We start from the raw sequence: 22,090 nt of genomic DNA, 5'->3' as shown, positions 1-22,090 counted from the left end.
CTGAAGGAATGCCCCAGCCTGTTGTGTCTTGCTTGTCTCATTGCAGGAGGGAATCCCAAAGGGAAGTTTGCTCTGGGACTGGTTCAGAATGAGTGGAAGGTTTATGTTAAAAGGCCTCTAGATCGGGAAGAGCAAGACGTTTATTATCTGAACATCACCGCCACAGATGGCCTCTTTGTAACCCAAGCTGCCGTGGAAGTGACCGTCACTGATGTTAATGATAATAATCCAGTTTGTGAACAGGTGAGTTAGCAACACCCATGGCAATTGACTGTTGTGTTGAAAGCGATGGTTTCCCTAGGGCTGTCGCTGCTATTTACAGGTATTCACAGGCGACGCCTATTTTCAGCCTTAAGGTCTTAGTTGGAGAATCTGGAGACATCTGGGAGAGGAGGAGGATAGTCCTGTGAAGCCAAGATTGAAGGATGATGCTCTAGTAAAGCTGGTGGAGGAACCTTGTCCACAGCGGCCCTAGCTGGCTTGAGGAAAACCGAAGCATTGTGAGGGAGCACGGGGAGCTGCGCCTCCCGCACAGCCAGTGCCTGCAGCGTTGCCTGCAGCTTTCGTGGCGCTAGCTGCCTCTTACTCTGTGGAAAGGCGGTGTGGGGAACTGGTAGTACTGCAATAGAAAGGTCTGTGTGAAAGAAAAGACATGATGAAACACAAGATTCCTTAATGGTACTGCTCACAGAATCTTTTATATATATATATGTGTGTGTGTGAGAGCATGTATGTATATACTCGATTAATTCCTATCACTACATTATCACTGGTGGAACACTGTCATTGCAAGCACTACTTGGAAATCAGCCTGTATCTCCCTCAAACACTGCTGGATGAGTTGATAAAAACAGTTCTTTTCGTTAGCACATACGTCAAAGCTTCCATTTCATGGGTGTTGGTGAAACGAATGGAAGATAAAAAATGAAGCTGCGTTTAAGATGAGCCTTATTAAGAGTCATAGTTTGACATTGTTTCAGTGACACCTCAAAGCTTAACAATGATTGGAATTTCTAGGAATGTGTTGCATAAAGGAAAAATGTTTCCTATATAGAAAGAGGCACTAGAGAGAGATTTTGTAAGGAATTGTGCAAAGACTGTAAAATACTGTTACAGAATAGCTTACATTTCTGTTTTTGTCTCTAGGTTGCATACACAGCACTGTTTCCTGAAGACATCCCATCAAACAAAGTCATTCTTAAAATCAGTGCTAAAGATGCTGACATTGGGTCCAATGGTGAAATTCGCTATTCTCTCTATGGTGCTGGGAATAATAAATTTTTCTTAGATCCAGAAAATGGTAAGATGACAACTGAATGTTTCTGAATACTCTTGTTAATCCCTCGACATCAGTGGGTACTAGTTTCCTTAACTAGAGTTCAGTTACACTTCTTTATCAGCCAGTTGTTCCAGTTATGGCAGGTGTGGATGACCACTTCTGAACTGGTAGTGGTTGGAGGGAGGAATAAGGATGTGTTTGTTGGACAGGCTGAATGTTATAATCAGAACAGTTGATACCCACCCTTTTGTTTCCCTGCCAGACCTCAACTTAGACCACAGTTGTATCATAGAATGGTTTTGGTTGGAAAGGACATTTAAATGTCATCTAGTTCAACGTCCCTGCAAGAGCAGGGACATCTTCAAATAGATCAGGTTGCTCGTAGCCCTGTCCAACCTGAACTTGAGTGTTTACAGGGATGGGGTATCTATCATCTCTCTGGGCAACCTGTGCCAGTGTCTCACCACCCTCAAAGTAAAAAATAGCTTCCTATCTAGTCTGAATCTACCCTCTTTTAGTTCAAAACCATCACCCCTTGTCCTATCTCAACAGTTTAAAAAATTTGTCCACGTCTTTCTTATAAGCCCCCTTTAAGTGTTGCAAGGCCACAATAAGGTCTTCCTGGAGCCTTCTCTTCTCCAGGCTGGATAACCCCAACTCTCTGCCTGTCTTCATGGGAGAGGTGTTGCATCCCTCTGATTATCCCTGTGGCCCTTCCCTGGACCTGCTCAAACAGGTCCATGTCTTTCCTGTACTGAGGACTTCAAAGCTGGATGCAGTACTCCAGGTGTGGTCTCACCAGAGTGGAGCAGAGGGGCAGAATCACCTCCCTGGACCTGCTGGCCACATTTCTTTTGATGAAGCCCAGGATACAGGCTTCACATTTCTGGCTCACATCCAGCCTTTCATCCACCAGCACCCCAAAGTCCTTCTCTGCAGGGCTGCTCTCCATCCCTTCACCCCCCAGCCTGTATTGATACCAGGTGTTGCCCTGACCCAGGTGCAGGACCTTGCACTTGGCCTTGTTGAACCTCATGGCATTCATATGGGCCCACCTCCCAAGTTTGTCCAGGTTCTTCTAGATTCCATCCCATCCCTCAGGAACGTCATCCACACCACTCAGCTTAGTGTCATTTGTAAACCTGCTGAGGGTGCACTCAAACCCAAGTCTGTGTCATTGATGAAGACATTAAACAGTGCTGGTCCCAGTACGGGCCCCTGAGGGACACCACTTGTCACTGATCTCCACCTGGATACTGAGCCACTAACCACTACCCTCTGGATGTGACCATCCAACCAATTCCTCTTCCACCAAACAGTCCACCCATCAAATCCATGTCTCTCCAATTTAGAGAGAAGGATGTTGTGGGGGACCCTTTCAAAGGCCTTACAGAAGTCCGGACAGATGACATCTGTAGCTCTTCCCTTGTCCACTGATGTAGTCACTCCATCACAGAAGGCCACTAGGTTGGTCAGGCAGGACTTGCCCTTGGTGAAGTTGTCTCAGATCACCTCCCTGTTCTCCATATGCCTGCCCTGGAGACTTTTTGATACAGAGGAGGGGAAGATGCCAGCATGGTCCTCCTTCATCTTCAGACTTCATTCTTCCACCTTGATATTTATACCTTGTAAAAAAGATATTACTGTTACACACAGATTTGGGGCAGAAAATGAAATCAATAATGAATTTGTGGGCACAGTGGAATGCTACCAAGGTCTTGTACATTTGGCAGCTGGTCTGGAAGAAGATACTGATCTTTCCTAAGAGCTAGATTTTATGATTGTTATGAAGCTAAATAAAATCATTTTGCCATGAATAAAAATCTCACCCCTCTGTTATTTTTAGGAATTTTGTTTCCATAATGATAGACTAAGTCCTTCCGCATGCAGTGCCTCCTCCACATGACTAGCAGTAGGCAGCACCCACTATTGCCATAGCATTGCTGTTGGAAGAGGAGATGTATGCAGTGTGTGGAAGGGGAAGTATTGCCCTCTTCAAGGACAAATTTTGTATTTATCTGCAAATTACACCCTTAAAAAAATAACCTAAAGCTTACCCTCTGACTAGCAGTGGCTGTTGGCTGATGTGACGATGTTTTGTGGTTGTTTATCCATGCAGTGGAAAATGGATCATGGGTAAAGCTCTCACCAGCTGAATAAGCTGGCTTTTTGTGGCTGTCAGTGTTTATTGTGATACCCATCTCTGTATAAGAAGTTTGATTCAAACTAGATGCCAGAGGCATCTACAGGAATTTAGAGCTGGTTGGAGATTACTTTCTGGGGTAGAAAGAAGAGAGGGGATGTTGAAGTTATTTTTGAACAGTAGCATTAGAAAACTTTAGAGTTCATTATGGCTACTGTCATCAGATTTAGGACATGTTTCTGTGTCTGGGAGTCTCTAAATCTTGAGCGTAACAAAAAGACAGACTTGGGAAAACACAGTGATGTTATATGGGTGAAGTTGTAGGCTGTTGAAGGCCAGTGTGAGTGGCTTGTCATCCCTTCACTCATTGGCAGCTCACTGTTGGGTAAAGAGGAGTGAGAAGTGATACTGCTGTGAGTTTTTAATCCATTCATTGGAATAATCAAGGTTGATTTTTTTTTCCTCTTTCCTATTCCTGTGAAATACATGGGTTTGAGATATTCACAGTATCTAGAATTAGTGATGTTGCTATAGTAGTAATGATGGCTGCTGCTTTTAATCAATTTTAGGTGAGCTGAAATCCTTGGCCCCTCTCGACCGAGAGAAAATCCCTGTGTACAACTTGGTTGCCCGAGCCACAGATGGTGGTGGCAGGTTTTGCCAATCAGAAATCCATCTTGTTTTAGAAGATGTTAATGATAATCCACCAGTGTTTTCATCTGATCACTACACTGCTTGTGTCTATGAGAATACAGCCACTAAAGCTCTATTAACAAGAGTCCAAGCCACTGATCCTGATGTCGGTGAGTAATGCTGCGAACAGTAATTAATGTTCAGGGAAACTTTTTGGGTTGGTAGAATTGCAATACTGATGTATTTTTCTGTTGCTGGCTTTCCTCATTCTTTCCTCCTTTTGCTTCTGCCTCCTCCCCATTTTTATCCTTTTTTCTTTACATTGAAATGCTTGTGGCTGAGCCTGATGTAATGGTGTTACAAACAGAAAAGCATTGCAGCAGCCATAGAAACATGTAGTCTTTTATTGTCTTAATTGGTTATAGCTATGTTTAGGGATAAATGATAGTTTTGGCGGTGAATTCCAGCTTTCTTCCTCCAGTGGCCTCACCTCTTTTCTTGAGCCATGATTTGGAATACCCATGCCTCCATTTATGCAAATAATATAGTTACCTGCCATAGGGACCAACACCTGATTAACCACAGCTTTTTTAAAGTTTTATACTGCTGTAATTCCCATTTGTTCCAGCTTGTTACCTTAGCATGAAACTATTGTTGATGAATGCACATTACAAATGCTCTTGTTATTTAACTGGACATTCTTTTAAAGTGTATTAGTTAATTATATGAGGAACTTAACCTTGACATCTGGGCCCAATTATAAATAATTAAAGGGGTTTTTTTGCATAACACAGTGGTAGGATCTACCAAATGTCAGATTTTTTTTTAGCTCATTCACTTCAGTTGGAATAAATAAATCCCATTGTTTGGGGTTTTTTTCCTGTGTTTTTGGAGATGTTTTGTGAAAACTGCGGCCTCAGTAGCTTGACATAAAAAGCAGACCTTTCATTAACTGAGAAAATATTTCATGTTATAATTGTGGGATTTTTTCTGAAGTACAGTGCATGCTGGAAGTCTTAGTTGTTACTAAGGCTGACAATATAAATATACAGGAATCAGTAATGGAGCAGCAAACATCCATTAATATATCTATGAAGAGCTGCATTATATGCCATGGTTGAAAAATCACAATTAAAGTTATAATACTGTCCTGCAGTGAAAAGTCAATTACTGATAGTAAACTACTGAACAGTCTAAAGACCCAGTGTTGGTGCTTTCCACTGTTATCTTAATTACCATTTTTCTCATAGGTGCGATGACGTTCAAGGAGAGGGGAGACAGAAAGAATTAGAAAAAAAAAAGGTGTCAATAGAAGTCCTTGCTAGCACCGACTTTACATAATAAGATGGTTAGAAATGAAAAGAAAAAAACCATGGGCTAATTGCTACATCTTCCTTCTGAAATTAGATAAGTTAAAGGGAGGGATGCATGTGATGAATGAGAAGGGGCTATGTATGTACTTAATGATGAGACCTGAAAATTAAACAAGACTATTGTATCATATAAAATTGACTCTGGTCTCTAAAATTGGATTTTATATTAATTACTGTTCTATTAGTCCGCACTAAAATCACTGATTCCCCGTTACTGCATAATGAGTGAGTTCAGGTAGTGTAATGTTCCCATCACAGTGAAAAATGTATTATTGATATTCCTGATGAGCTATGCTATTCCTGTAAGGTTTTGTGGAGCGTTGTCCTGAAAACATCAGTGGAGCCAGTAATCGTCATACAAATCAAATTTTAACATCCAGGAAACATCTTACAATCAGTCTTAGAATTTACCTGTTCTACTTTGGGCTTTGAAGAGCCATGTACTGTAAAGATAAGAGCCTCTGTACAGAAGCCATTGAGATAAAAGTTGAGAGAAACCCATTTGTGGTCTGCAACTAAACACAATTTAATATAAAACTGAAAATGTGGTCAGACACTGTTGGATAATTAAGACAAGTTCCAGTTAACAGGAAAATAGTATTATATCTGCCTTGAGCCTTTGATATCTCTTGAAATTCCTGAACTCATAGTATCCTGAGAAACTTCAGGACTGGAACACAAATTGTTGTTTAATATATTTGTGATTTGGATGCATGCGTAGAAATTAGCTGTATCAACTGGACACAGTGAAGAAGAGACGTGATTCTTCTTCACAGTATGCAACAGAAGAAAATTGCTTTAACTGTTCAGTAGCAGACAAGCAAATTTTACATAACTTCTCCATATAGCTAGGTATCTTAAATTAAATGATCAGTTGAAGAAGAGAGAATACACATAAATCCCTTTCTTAAGACATATTAGTAACTTTAAAACAATTACTTCTACCATCCTGCTTCCACTGGAAATTCTTAATATTTCCCCAAGATAATATTTTCTACCAACTCACCACCGTCAGGTCTCAAAATGTGCAAACTAAGAAATGAAAGAGAAATTCTGGTTTTACAGTTTTTTGGAGAAGTTCCCAGGGAGCAGTGGATTTTCTGCTTCCCACTGTCTTCAAATCAAAGTGCCAAATTGCTCCGTCCTGTTCAAATGAAGGCACAAGAAGAGTTGGAGTGAATGGTGAGGTTAATTATCTGAGCAAAGCCATCAGACAACTACAACATCAGCCCATTGCAAAGGAATTAGGGTGATGCTAGAGCAGCAACACTGAGGAAACCTACATGGGACTTTGTGGCAAGCATGGTATTAAAAAATTGGTAAACTTCAAAATAAACCTGCAGCCCAAAGCTGAGCTGCAGGTGCATATTCATTTCCAGTCCTGCTGGTGTTGTCTGCATGCATGTGGTGTTGCAGCCTTGCTTGCGGAATGCAAGAATGAATGACAACATGGTCCGGGCTCAGCACTGCGTTCAGTACAGTTAAATCCTGCCTTACTTGCAGCTACTTTGCCTTGTGAATGACCTTCATGCTGAGGCCTGTTTCCATGATGACGAATGGTGTAGTCTACTGAAGGCAGAAGCACTTACTGTACTAAATATGAACAGTGCGTCATCTGTCCTTCTGCAGTCCTCTTCATCACCACTGGGGCACCGACAGCTCCACACCATCCACGTTGTCGTCAGTTTAGTGATTTCACTGACCTATTGATTTTTTTTCTGGGTTTGTGATGAATATGGTGTTCTAATTTTGCTCGAAATGGGAACAACCTTGGCAGCCAGCATGCCACTGCTGCAGTCCAGCTTTTGCATTACCCAATGATTGGTACCCACTAGTGCAGCTCCTCCCCTATTCCCTGTGCAACCAACTAGTATAGATGAGCTAGGTTGTCTTGGAGCCAGTGCTTTGTATTGCATGCAGCTGATGCGCAGAACAATGCAGGCACGTAGACAAATAAATCAATAAATAAATGGCAGGAGTGGCCTTTATTTGGTTGCAAATAGCTCCCTGCTCTGTCCTCAGCTGTCCCTCACCCCCACGTCCCTGCTCCAGCCCAGGGCCCTTACAAGTACGTTGTGCAGGAGGTGTGGTGATGTGCAGCCTGCACGGAGCCAGCTGGTGCCCAGTTTACAGTCTGGTTAGCCAAATCTAGGACAATCTCAGAGACACAATTCAAACTGATCTAATTCTTCCTTGAAAATAGCAGTCACACCTCAAACGGCAATGGCCCGCACCCACTCGCTTGCCCAGCTAGGCAGTCCTCCTTTGCCAGCTGCCCTATTCTTTGATGTAGTTATGTCCAGGCCTTGTGTTTGTCACAGTTCACAGTCCACTTCCCAGCAGGAATGACTCTGTGTTCCCCTGCCCCATTTTGCAGCATGTACAAATAGCAAATGCGGCTGGAAGGGCCCTCACTGTGGGCTGAAGGTGAGGACCACAAGGGCTGTTTGTGGTGACAAGTCAAAGGTGAAGCAGTTTGGACAGCCTTGCTAGAAATGTGTCTCCTGGCCATGGGGATACAGAGGTGTCATGCTGCAGGGTTCACACAGTCCAGTCACAGAATGGTTGAGGTTGGATGGGACCTCTGGAAGGTCAACTTGTCCAACCACTCTGCTCAAGCAGGGCTGCCTACAGCAGGTTGTCTAGGACTGTGTCCAGATGGCTTTTGGATATCTGCAAGCATGGAGTGCTATACAGCATGTGCACCCCAGGGGACCTCTAGGAATAACCAGAGACCCACACTGTGGATACAGACAAAAGCGTAATATCCTCATGGTGACCTAGCAGAGCAGTGCAGACGGGCAGCAAACCCACACTGGTGCCCTCTCTGGCTGCCAGTTCTTCTCAAGATGGACATAATTCAAAGAATAATTAATGCCAGAAGAGATTTTGCTGAAAGTGTAGTTTGGGAAAACACTCTCCCATGTCTAGTAGCAGATTTAATAGCATTGAGTAATGCAACCTAGAAAAATAACAAGCAGTGTGGTACTTTTTTTCCAAAGCACTTTCCCACTTCTGTGCATAGGATGCCCAGAGTTACAGATGCCTCCCAGCTTTTGCAGGGCTTGTAGCCTCACAGCAGAACACAGAACAATCTGAGATTTATTCATCAGTTCAGGAAAACACCCATACAGCTAGTTTGAGAGTGGAGAGATTTGAATGATGATCCTGGTTTTCTGTTCTTTGCTCTCGGTATTTGAAGCTTTGATACTCAGGTGGGTGTGAGGGGAAAAATGGGTGTTGAAAGCCTAATTCAGGGAGCCAGAATGAAACTTGAGGCTTTCCCATAAATAAGTTAAAGCACCATGTTATACAGGTCAATTATGGCTGAATTTGGTTATGTTTTTTAGAGTTGTATAGAATTCAGTACTTTTTGGACCAAGATTTATGAGAAAGATTCTGTAATCATCTGATTAGTGCATTTGTGTTTAATGCGGAGAGTTTAAATTAATCAAGTCTAATCAGACTGGTTCTTGGTATGGGGCACGGATTGTTCATGTCCCTGAACAAAGTGGAAGAGCTGCCGCAGAAGGGACACAGCCCTTTTGGAGAAGCCATTTGACCTTCTCGCTGGGAGACGTTGGCTCCCCAACCCTGACCTTCACCAAGAAGTACAGGGGAGAAAACTGTGGCCTTTCATCTGCCTGGTGTGCAGCTGGGGAACCTGGCGAACTGCAGGAAGGAGTGCCATTTTCTTTCAGCTTCTGATAGAAAGTTTTATCTTGGATTTTGAAGAAATCTGTCACAAACCTGATATTTTCTGTGCAAGGTTTGACCCCAGTGATTTCAGTGTTTCAGTGAAGACTTGGTTTGTCAAAAACCCACCCAAAAAACCCACCTTAGCACATGCACTCGTGAGGTACACGGAGAGTAAGAAATGTCTTTTCAAGGAAAGAATGGTAATAGAGCTTCTCCTTTAGGATTCAGTTAGTCCAGTCTGGAGTGTACCTGCCTCCAGGAGGGTGGTGAAGCAAGCGTATTATATCTTCTTTTTCTTCTTGTCCTCTCCTTGTGTCAAGGAGGAAAATGAAGAAACCATTAAAACAATAAAAATGAACTATCTATGAAAAACAATAACTGAAGAATATAGACAGTTCTCCAGGGTTTATCACTTGTTTGTAGAAAGTGGAATTGAAGTGCTGTGAGCACAGCATAGAAAAAAATCACTCCATTAGGTTGTCCAATGGGTCCACTGCTTTCAAGAACATGTACATGGAAGTAACGAGTACAGACTTCAACCTTATCAACGATGGGCTTTGCTCATGAAGGAATTACTGCAACTGAGCCTGTTGCACACACAGCTGAGCTTGGGGGAGGGTAAAGTGCTGCCAGGTGAGATTGCAGAAGTGTCAGAGAGAAGTGCATTACAGTCACAACTTGATTGAAGAGCAGTTTTCTGAATTATATATAATGGCAGGTAACAAAATAGTAGAAATGCTGCAGTAGGTATTTATGTTGGCATTTGCTGGCGAAGTCAGTATACAGCAAACCTCTAATTTGCGTGTTTGTTTATGTTGAGCAGGTCCCTTAAAATGGGTCTAGAAACTTTTGAGGTGTTCAGGGTCTCAAAAGGAAGAAAACAGGGATTAAAACACGAATAACAAGAAGAAGAGAGTTGATGGAAGTTTTACTAAAATCCAACAGCTGACAGGTAGATAACCAGGTAGATAACTTGGACAATGATGCCAGCACTAGCTAGATTATTTCTGGATATTTTCTGAGAGTTTTTGTAAAATAAATATTACAAGATACTTCCCAGAGGATGGTACATTGTCTTTAAATCATACATGGAACTTCCTATATCTTTACCTATGTCTTTGCCTCACTGACTTGTAAAATAGTCCAGGGGTTAGTGCACTAATCCAGGATACGGAAGACCCAAAATTATTAATTCCTTTTTCTGCAGCTATTCAAAGCAACATTGCACAAGTAGGCAGTTATAGCTGAAGCAGGGGGTCCTTTCCTCCATCACTGAAGTTGTTTTGAAAAAGGATTCAGGAATCAGCCAGAGGAAAAGAAGACGACATGAGTAAGACTTGCTTTGTAGCCTGGCTGGTGTTCTGGGCTCTGTTCCCCAGGGTTTATTAAGCGAAAAATCATAGTCTATGGCAATGTACCTTTTGTTACTTTTTCCTGGAAAGGTCCTTACCATTAGACTTCTGTTCCATAAGGAGAGTGGGAGGGCAGTGCCCCACATGCCCCGGTGGGCTGGCCAGTCCTGAGGACATCTACAGGTCCAAGTTCACCCAGTGAGTTGTTCAGGAGAAAACCTATATTTTGCCTTCCTAATAAAAGCAGAAGCACTTCTAGGAATGCGGAGATACAGCACATTGGGCCCCTGAAAAATTGCCAAATAAAAAATAATAGTCAGGCTCTGTAGAGTTTAGAGTTACCTAGTGTTAGGAGGTAAGCAAACAAGGTGTTTGGGGATTATGATAGAAAGTTTGGGTTTCTGCCTAAACAAGCCCTACTTCATACTGCTTATTTTGCTTCCCATGCCTAGGCACTCGGGAGACCTAATACTTCCAGTCTTCAGTCTCTGTGACCTTGTTGAATCTTTCAAAGGGACGGATTTTTAAAGCTGCAGATCGGTAGTCAGGGGAACTTAGTCATCCAACTTGCATTACAATAAGGAGTATATATATATATATATCTATATCTCAAGGTGACTAAGAGCTAGTCTGTGTTCAGCAACCAGAAGTCATCAAACCAATCTCATTTCTTTCTGCAACATGCAAAGAGGCCATTTAGAAAGAAATATTATGGGTAGTATGGCTTAGGTTTAGTGAGGTTTTTGACATTGTGCCGCATGGTATTTTTATAAGCAAGCTAGGGAAACATGATCTACCTGAAACTGTTATCAGGTGAGTTTGTAATGGCTATTACACTGGAGGGATAAGTTAAGAAAGATACTGGGTGCAGCATTGCTCTTGCTTTCACTCCTGGATGGATAAGTGGGTATACGGTCTGTTTTGCTAGATGTCAGAAAGCAGAATGGAGCTGCAAGTACCCTGGGTAGTGTCAAAGTCATAGTTGTGGGACTGAACAGTTGGAAAAGTGGTGTGGAAAAATACAATGCAAGTCATCAAGATAAATGTGAAGTCCTGTGTTTAAGTAAGAATAACTAAGCGCGGCAGTATTGTCTGGGTAATGACTGTCTGGGCAGCAGAAGGGCAGAGGAGCAGCTGTGTTATGGTGAATCGCAAGCTGAATGTGTGTTTGCACTTTCATACCGGTGTGAAAAGGCAAATACTTTAATGAGATGAGTAAACAAGAGTAATTCTGAAAAACAGAAGTAGTTCTTTCTGTTTGCTTGGTGTTGGCAAATCCTGACCTGAAAGGCTGTGTCAGGTTTTGGGTACAGCACTCCCAGGGAGATGTGGGCTACCTGCAGATTTCCAAGAAAGATCATAGGTCTGGAAAATGTGTGCTACCAGGAAATATTAAAACAGTTGAGAGGGGGTGCCAGGGGTAAAAAAATTGAAATGAAGTGTAACAGTCTTCAGATATCAGACAAGTAGCTCTGAGGAAGGAAGTAGACCTTTGTTCTTTCTTTGCCCTCATCTTTTATTATTTTGATTCGATCTCAGCAAAAAGCCAGAACAAGATTTTTAGTTGTAAGAAAAGTGAGGCACTAAGGTGTGTTACCCAAGGAGGTTATGCAAGTTCATGATCAAAAGGTAGGCCTGCGTTTGGGGATCCTTTTTTTGTGCAGGGATAAATTAGATTACCTGATAAGATTCCTGCTATTTTTATACTCTGTCACTTCTATTGATTTCTTTAATTTTTGAGAATTCCAAGACATTGTTAGCAACATGGAGGCAAAGAACTAGGCAAGGAGAATTGTACCTCTTGGATTATGTTGGCTGAATAAGCCCTGTATTTAAACCAGATCACTGAAACGTGTATGTATGTTTGTGTCTGTATATACAGACATACATACATGCATATGTTTTTATATATGTATTTCTCTACATGAGCATTCCATTGCTTCTGGCTATGTTGCCCAATGTTGTCAGCTGCAATGTGTAACCCTAAGTCAGGTGTATCCAAAATGGACTCTCCCACTTCAGAAAAATAATCAAGCTTATGTCTGATAAGCATGAGGAAGTGAATCACTCAGGAGCACTGGTGGAAATAAGTATTCGTGTCGTCACGTCAGCCAGTACCCTGGGCTATGTACATCTCTGCTAGAAGAGAGAGGGCTGGTGAGCCAACCAGCCAGATCTCATCTTCCCACCAAAAAGGACAACCACAACACAGCTGAAATGGAAAGCAGGGTTTTAGACACCCATGGAAGGTACCATGCAACTAAAAGCTTATGCCTGCCATTTCTGTCCGGTACTTCCCTTCAGTAAGGGGTTGGTGATCTTCATCGCTGTCCTCTGTGGCCCGGCTTTCAACCACTGGAGTACTGGTGTGAGTAAACGCCTTTGGGGTTAAGGCTGTCATTTCCCCACAGAAAAGGGACAAAGCAGTGAAAGCCTTGTCTCAGTAGTGGTGTTATAAACTTGGCTAGCTTTTCGGCTTCAGTTGTAAAAAACACTTGAACTATCTTTCCCTATGGGGCCATATATTCTTCTACAGTTCAGCAAGGTACTTCTGGCAAGATTTTTCTCTTTCATCTCAAAATGATGGAGTAGAGCATTACAAAATCTGGTTTAGTATTCATCTTCTGTCCTGTTTGCTGTTCATGAAGTTGTAGACTTTTAAGTTCCGGTAATTGATGGTGTAGTTAATGCTGGGGAAATCAGGAAAAGCCATAGTTACACGCCGATGTTAATAGTCACACCATGAAAGACAGAGGCAAGAGGAAGCACAATAATCAGATACCATGCTTCCAAATCAATGCTAAATTGATAAATAACTTACTTTACAGCTCTCTTTCTGGGCAGCTTTCTATTTTACTTCTTGTTTGTTTATTTTTAATGCTTGCCATTATTTTTCTTTCCATAGGTTTCAAAATGAAAATGATCAGATGACAAAGTTAAGCATCATTTTCCAGAGAAAAACAAGAACAAGTGGGCTAGCTGTACTTGGGGAAACATATTAAATAATGAGTTCATGGTGACAGATGAAAAAAGAAAGGAGAAACACACTATGTATGGTCTTTAATACATGTAAATCTTAGTTTGTGCGTGATGCACTTGGCAGGCAGTGCCCACTGCAGAAACTCATTGTCGTATGAGAATTGTGCCTGTTGTGTTATTGCCTTTTAATTTGTGTCGGTCTGGACCAAACTGTAACTCCACCATTTTCAGCTGAGCTGCACCTCGAATGCTGGGTTCAGTTCTGGGCCCCTCACTGCAAGAGGGACACTGAGGTGCTGGAGCGTGTCCAGGGAAGGGCAACGGGGCTGGGGAAGGGGCTGGAGCACAAGTCTGATGGGGAGCGGCTGTGGGAACTGGGGGTGCTCAGCCTGGAGAGGAGGGGGCTGAGGGGGAACCTTATCGCTCTCTACAGCTGCCTGACAGGAGGCTGTAGGCAGGTGGGGTCGGTCTCTTCGCCCAGGTAACAAGGGATAGGGGAAGAGGAAATGGCCTCAAGTTCAGGGGAGGTTTAGACTGGATATTAGGAAAAATTTCTTTACCGAAAAGGTTATCAAGCATTGGAAGAGGCTGCCCAGGGAAGTGTTTGAGTTACCATTCCTGGAGATATTTAAAAGATATGTAGATGTGGCACTTAGGGACATGGTTTAGTGGTGGACTTGGCAGTCCTGGGTTAATGGTTGGACCTGACGATCTAAAAGATCTATTCCAACCTAAATGATTCTGTGATTCTGTGAATCAGACAAGGAGGAACTTGATACTCCTGAATTATAAAGAGAAGTTATTTCTCTGGTGCTATTTAAAACATAGAAGATGTCATTATGTGACATTCAGTGCATGACCCTTTGTTTTAGTACAGAAGAAAACAAGAAAAGAAACTGTTTGAAGGATGGCGTTTGAGGTACTAGACAGCTGTATGCTGTACAAGCTCTTCACACCGGAGATTTGGCAAAGGGCAATATTCTATCATATGCTAATACAAGTCTAGATAGAAAATGTGCTTGCTTATTCCTTTATTTTCAAAATGTACTGCAATCCTCTTACAGGAATAGTAATTTCTGCAAAGCTTTCCATGTTCAAATAGCTTATGTTTGTAACTGGCACCTTAGAAATCTGAGAAGTTTAAGTGAGTAAGCGCATAGACACAACACAGTTTGCAAACATTACTCCCCCAACAGCTGTGGGCCAGCAGTGCAGGAGGATTGCTCACTTTACCAGTGCAGGAAGCATGGTGCTGGAGCAGTCGTTTCCTTTCCAGAGAAGGCATCTCCTTTATAGTCACAGCAGAATCTACCATCACCTTCATGGCAGGGATGCCACTGACACACACCGGTGGACACTTCTCTCTCCGCAGATGGTAGTTCCTGGATAAAGCATTTTGGATTTCAGTGGAAATAACTTCCTGCTTCACTTTTGCTCGTGCCCATTTTGTTTCCAGCCTTGGGTTGGGAATCTAAGTGGAAACAACTTTCTTTAAAGTGCTGTTTCTGCCACAGCTTTTCATTGAATTAATTTTCCTCCCAAGACTCCAGCCCCACAAAGCACTGTGGGGAAGGTCAGCAGGCAGCTGAGATCTGTCTCTGTGTTTCTCCTTGTATTCTGCCTCTGCATTCAGCCTGAAAGCCACCAATGGTTGGTATCCGTGAGCATCCCAGCTCAGGTCTTCTGCCCTGATCTTCTGTCTTTACTTGCATAAAATGGCATTTTCACCCGTAAGAGCTTTTCCTCTAGGTCCCATGGGAAAAATAAGACTGGTTTTGTCATCAGACCAGACTGGTACCAGATAACCCACATCCCTGGAACTTCTGTATTCCTCTCTTGTTTTCAAGGAAAGAAAAATAGAAGCATTTGCCTTCTCTCTCCATTTCTGCCTAAAAATCCCTTGTATTAGAGTTGGCAACCAGAACACCGTCATCTCTGGCTGAACTGTCTCCATTGATGGATGACTAGCAATCACTTACCAAAAAACATTGTTCATATTTTGTGCGTTAATGGACCTTTAGGAAGCAGAAGACAAGGAAAGCAGTCAGATTATATATCAATCAGATTGCAGTAACCAGAGTTAATCACTTTCTGTATGTACACTCACCCTACACGGTGTCAGATGCACCAAATTCTGTCTCTTCCTACTCCCCCGGCAAGATGCTCTCGCTGAAGTTTTGGGTGTTTCAAGACACAAGTAGGCCATCTCCTTTCTAGCTATTTGTGCCTTTAAAGACCATCGTATCTGAATCTTCTGTCTTGTGCCCAGGTATGGTGCAGTGAGTATCAAATAGGGAGTTTGTGTCAGAGCAACACCCAAACCAGACCAAGGCTCTCCTTCAGGCACAGACACAAATGCATAGAAGGTGTGTGTTAAGGTCCCTGCTTCAGAGAAGTATTTAATCCTATGTGTAAACTGGCAGACATCAAGAGAGCCCAGTAAAGAGTACTAAATACCTTTACAGTTAAAACTCATGTAGGTTGGGTGTTCAACTGCGTGCTCTGAATCAGGCAAAATCCCCTGTTCTAGCATCCCCAGGGATCAGCTCTAATTACTAGCTCATTAATTGTTCTGGTTTGGTCTGTCCCTTTTTGTAAGTGGAAGTTTGGGAAGAATTTCTAGCAGAAGGAGATCTTCCCCTGTTAGAAATATAGGCACACCTCCCGCCAGTCAGACCACCAAAACCTTCCACTTTCCAGAAGGTTTTACTCCTTTTTCACTTTGGTATGTGTAGTTGATTGTCAGCTGGCAGAGCATGGGGATGCTTGTATAAAAAGACTGAGTGAAGAGGCGAGTGTGGTCTCCAGCAGGCTGTAGGGTATTCACACTTGGGCTGTTTCAGCACATGAAAAGAGTGTCTGAGTAGGCTGACTTTGGTACCTCGTCTGTAGGACAGGAGTCACCTCCTTGGTTGCTTTGCCTGTTCCACTGAAGGGGGGCCTTAGTATTTTTCACACTGGAGACACCATGATGAATAGAGAGGTTCAGCTGTGATAAAAAAAAAAAAAAAAAAAGTTTCATTGCAATATTGCCATTTAAAAATTTCCTTATTTTAAAGACATTTGAACTTTTGAAATAGACTGTGGTGTCTCAAGCACTGCATAAAAACTTTATTCCCTGAAGAGGCCAAACAGTAATTCCAAATGCTCCCCAAGTAAGGTCTGGGACTTTGTAGTTGCTCTAGCTTTTATGTGCCTGTGATTGAAGAGAGAGTCTCCCGGCTCCCCCTTGTGTGGATGCTCTACTCCTGCTACGTCAAGCAGAAAACAACTGATTTGTGCTGCTTTTGATCAGACATTCTACAGTGCTTTGCTGCTGGAAAGCAGAATAATACTGTCACAAAATTTAAATTAACAAAATATGCCTAGAAGGGATTGGTAGCTCTTGTTCATCTGATTAATGTCAGGCTTGTAAAGTCTGTTCTCCAACAAAAAGGGCAGCAAATGCTCAAGTGAGAGATGTTAAAACAGAGACTCTCCATTTTAGTGGATCTTTGTGGTTTAGTTACAATCTCTTAGTGAAGCACCCAGGACCAAATCACGAAATCAGCCAGCATCAAGGGAGTTGAATTGGGTTGCATCTGTGTTCAGTTTTAATTGGATTTGACATGGCTATCCCACTGTAGTGCAGTAAGCAGCCAAGTTAATGCCTTCCCCTCAGGCCTTATTACTGACAACAACCTTCGCATAGAGCTGCATGTTCAGCAGCTGGGTGGATAGGTGTTCTGTGTTGGGAAATACAGGCAGGATTTGAAAAACACGGGATATCTATCATGCGATTCAAGTTCTGCTCTCAAATTGGGGGAGTGGGGGACACTTTCTGAAATGTCCATCTTCTGTCAGGAGTTCTTTGATGCAGCTTTTCTCTAACAGGTATCATCTTCTGATAATATTTTGCTGCTCAACAGTAGAATCAAGGCAGCACGGGTAGCAAGTACATTCTGTGCCACCTGATGTATTTTTATGGGTTTATTTTCCCCTTACGTACATTTCTGTTCCTTCAAGATGTGCTCTGAGACATTTCCAATTTCAGCATTCTGCCTGTCTCATCTAATTCAATTGTAAGCTTTTCTGAGCAAGGACCATATCTGGATTCTGCTTTCAAGTTTCATTACACAGCACTTCTGCAAACTGATCCTTTAAAAAAGTATCACGATGAGGGAAGGAACTTAACTTATCCATGGGGATCTGACATATGAAAAAAGCATATCTTGATCTCCCAAACTTTCAGCAATACTGTACCCACTCCTGCCTCCATGTGCTCCAGCCTCACTGGAAATGATCAGTGCAATAGCAGCTTTTGCCTAGGGTTTGCATTAGAGGGGAAGAGGTTATTGATATTTTTTTTCACTTTATCATTTTCACATTTGCTTCTCTTTCAGGTGTGAACAGAAAAGTTACCTATTCCCTGGCAGACTCTGCAGATGGTTACTTCTCAGTTGACCGGTCATCAGGAATCATTATTTTGGAGCACCCACTTGATAGAGAGCTTCAGTCTTCCTATAACATCAGTGTAAAAGCATCAGATCAGAGCATTGTGCTGACCTTGTCCTCGTTTGCCACTGTTACCATTACAGTGCTAGACATTAATGACAACCCCCCTGTGTTTGAAAGAAGAGATTATCTTGTTACAGTACCTGAAGACACCTCACCTGGCACTGAGGTCCTTTCTGTTTTTGCTACAAGCCAAGACATTGGTACAAATGCTGAGATTGCCTATCTCATCAGATCAGGCAATGAGAAAGGGAAGTTCAGGATTAACTCCAAAACAGGTTTGTAAAGTGGATTTTACTTCTAATGCAAAATGAAAGCACCAGAAAAATGTGAATGCTTTAGGGAAGGCTCTTGGACCAAATAATTTCCAAGAGCAGAGACTCAGAGCTTGTCAATGTGGAATTAGCGGCACAGTTAAAAAACAATTTTATGTTGGAGAGTGATGTAAATTACAGTCACACTGAGCTGCCCCAAGTCGAGTAGAGAATACTTTTCTCCATTATTATGTCTGTTGAAGTCAATGTGGATGTGACAACCCATTAGCCCCGCTGTGCAACCCTTACAGTTATGAACACTTGCAATGTTTATCTGCTTACCAACTGAGTACGGCTTCAACTGTCTGGATCTTAGTAAGCATCAGGCAGTGCTATCAGGACCAAATACCTGGCAATCCTAACATATAATTGCTGTTTATACAACTGTATGAAACTTCACTGACTTAGGTTGCTCCTGATTTGTGTCTGACAGTTGACTTCAGCGATGGTTTGGGTTTTGTTTTTCTTTTTTTGGTTATACATCACAAATTTTAAAAACATACTTCTGCTTCTCTTTAAGTAATACTAAGAAAGCTACCTTATTTTTTATGCAAATGGCTCATTTTCTTTGAATTTCTTAAGTGGGATATATTCCTTTTCCTTACTGAGGTTTCAATCCATCAACAGTAAGCTGTGATTCTTCTGTGCTTCTGTAGTGGATCCTCTTATTCTCATAACATTTAGGGTGACCCCTACAAACCTGCCACCAGAGCCTCAGAGCAAAACAATCTTGATTTTGAGAGCTGAAGGTAACACTTGTTCGAGTGCAGCTGTAGTAACCAGTAACCTGGAAAGTCTCAAAATGATGCATTGTGTCATTTATGTTACTGTGTGCAAAAATCTCTCTCCACTCTGTGGAGGCCACTGCCTTACATGTAAGGGACTTGACATAATTGTGTGTTGTCTGTTATCTTCGTAACGTTGATTAGTGTTAACGAAATTTAAACATAAATACGCCTAGACAGCGATACTTAACTTCACATTTGACAATGAAGCCAAGGAGATAAATCAATAAAAACCCATAATGAAGCTTAATCACACAGGGAAAAAAAACCACAACTATTTATTATTCATTAATGTGTGACAGCTCCATTATTATCGGTTTAGAGGCAGGAGCTCAGTTTCCAGACAGCCGGGTGCTGATGTAGCATGCCTGATCAGGGCTTGAAAAAAGAGTGCCCTTCACACCATTTATCAGTGGGAACTCTCTGCTAGCCACTTGAAGCTTCTTTTCAGGGCTCCTGCTTCCAGCAAGTCACGCTGAAAGGTAGGATTCATTTGGAAGGAGCCCAGATGAGATTAAGAAGAATGATCTGAGGTCTGTAAAATGTGGCTTACCAGGAAAGACTGAAGGAATTGAGGCTATTTAAGCTCAAAAAGAGAAGACATGCTGTTAGTATTCAACCCTGTTAAAAGTGCCTATGAAGAGGAGGGGAATAAACTGTTCTCCATGCCCACTCATGAGAAAAGAAATTGTGAATGGACTTAAATTGCATTTGGATTATTTCGGTTAAGTGAGAGGAGGAAATTTCTAACTGTAATGATTGCTAAGCACTGAAATACATTTCATAAGAAGGTTAGGAAACTGGTGTTGTTGGAGGTTTATAAGAACCTCAGAGATGAGTACATTCAGAAATTATTAGGTTCAGCTGACTTGTGTTGGGCAGCAGTTAGTCTAAATGACCTTTAAGCCCCATGCATCCCTGCTCCTGATGGGTCTGTACTGAAAAGGATTTGGCTTGCCAAGGTTAAGGATTTGTTTTTAAGTCTTTCTTGCCATGCCCAGTATTACCTCCTTCAAGGCATCCCTAGTAACCTGTGCACAACCCGCTCCCCCCTTCTTGTTAAGGTTATGGGTACACGGGAAACAAGTGTAAGGCTTACATAAAAATAATTTCTACCCTAGAGGGGGTCTGACCACACAAAGTGAGTCAAGTTACAGGAAGTCTTGGTTTTGATTGTGTGGTGAGGGAACCCCAAATTTATAAACCTACTTGAGTGGGGAAATCCCTATTTAATCATATAAATGATAGACAACTGATTTCTCAAAGGTATTCATACCCCATTCATTTGTATTTAATTCATGAGAAGTTAATTATGTGGGAGTGAATTTCTGTTGACTTGTCAGGGCTGATTTCCAGAGTCGGCATCCAGTTCTCCCACAGGCTCTGTTCCTGAGCCCAGGCAAATGGGTGGATATGGCCCCCTCTTCTCCGTCTACCATACTCGTATAATAAAAGTTACTTTCATGAGGAACCATTCATTGCTTCATGCCTTGTGAAGGTCCTTTCTGCAGGCAACCCAAGTGCAATTGGCATCATTCTTTAATCAAACGACAGCAGTAGAAACCTGACCAAATATTTTTATTGGATTGGGTTATATGTTACAGTTAGAACAGCATATTTTGTGTGTGTGCCATACTGATAAATAGCATGCTGTACTGTTTACTGCAGTCAAATCCCTTAGTCTGTGGCATTTTTTATTTTTCACTGGCTGCTGACATTCCCTCCCTTGCTTCAAAGGAGTGATTTCCATTTTTGAAGCTTTGGATTATGAATCGTGTAAGGATTTCTACTTAGTAGTGGAAGCAAAAGATGGAGGTACTCCAGCCCTGAGCGCCGTTACAACTGTGAACGTGAATGTGACAGATGTTAATGACAACGCGCCGAAATTCAGCCAGGTGGTCTACAGTGCAGTCATCAGCGAGGATGCCGCTGTCGGTGATTCGGTGATAATGGTGAGTGAGGCCGTGGGCAGCGCGTAGGCAGGACAAAGCCCTCTGCCACATGACCTTTAGTAAAATATGGCTGCACTGGTTAATAATGATAACTACTGCATCTTGAATCAACCGAACTGTTCTCTCATCAATACTCTGCATCTGCTACTACTTTCCAGGCTTCTGCCAGTTTCCCCTCAAAAGAAAGTAGCAGGAGTGTACCGCCTGTTTGTTTTTAACTCCAATATGCTGTCAAAGAACAATGACATGTTTAAGGCATTGCATTTCATGAATCAGCTAGAAAAAAGTGGCGTTTATTAGACAGGCAGAATTCAACTTTTCAGTGAAATACATAGTATTGGTGTAGTCTGGCACACAGTGTGCCATACTCAGACATCACAATAATTTCATCTTGGAACTTGGGGATCCAGAAAGTAAGTGTTATATGGAATATAAAGATTAAATATTGTGTATGTTTTAAGGCTAGACTTTTAAAAACATCCAAGGGGAGCCTCCTATCAAAAACTGATTGGCTTGATGCTGTAGAGGTGTGCAGCTCAGAGGTAACTGGTCTGATGCAATACGAAGTCTTACTTTTTGGGGTGTTGAGCAATTAATGTATCATACAGATGGCTTAATATTTGTTTTGCTTATTTTCACTCTTCTCTCAAAAAAGTTGATAGCAGAAGATCTGGACAGTCCTTCCAATGGCCAGATTCATTTTTCCATAGTGAATGGGGATCGAGACAATGAATTTTCAGTTGATCCTGTTTTGGGACTCGTGAAGGTTAAAAAGAAATTGGATAGAGAAAGGGTAAGAGACACGTGGGACTTCTTAACTTACAATGACTTACAGATGTGTATTGATCTCAACCATGCTGCTACCTTATTTTGAAGAAGCTTTTTTTTATAGTCTGCAGTGATCAGCCTAAGATGCTCCGATAGGTCTTTCTAAGACTGTTCCACTTCTTCCCACCTCCACACTATCCCCGATCCTATCCACAACCCAACTACTCATCTAGTATCCCCATCCTGCACCAACACAGCATCTGGGGCCAGACGGGGGAAGAAAGCAACCCTGGATTTCTCCTGTGGTGCCACCAGCAGC

The 22,090-nt window shown here is 42.2% G+C and overlaps 1 protein-coding gene across 1 annotated transcript in view; it reads left to right on the top strand.

Annotated features, from left to right (window-relative positions):
* Positions 1–22,090, top strand: part of FAT3 (FAT atypical cadherin 3) — a 419,039-nt gene that overhangs the window by 346,681 nt on the left and 50,268 nt on the right. The window contains 6 exon segments of the mRNA XM_055802271.1: positions 47–243; positions 1,147–1,300; positions 3,992–4,225; positions 17,841–18,230; positions 20,789–21,003; positions 21,659–21,796. Coding sequence (XP_055658246.1) covers positions 47–243; positions 1,147–1,300; positions 3,992–4,225; positions 17,841–18,230; positions 20,789–21,003; positions 21,659–21,796 — 1,328 coding nt within the window.

Source organism: Falco peregrinus, chromosome 4 (assembly GCF_023634155.1).
Source record: "Falco peregrinus isolate bFalPer1 chromosome 4, bFalPer1.pri, whole genome shotgun sequence".
Lineage (NCBI taxonomy): Eukaryota > Metazoa > Chordata > Aves > Falconiformes > Falconidae > Falco > Falco peregrinus.
The sequence above is the reverse complement of the archived record's forward strand: the minus strand, read 5'-3'. Positions and strand labels throughout refer to the sequence as shown.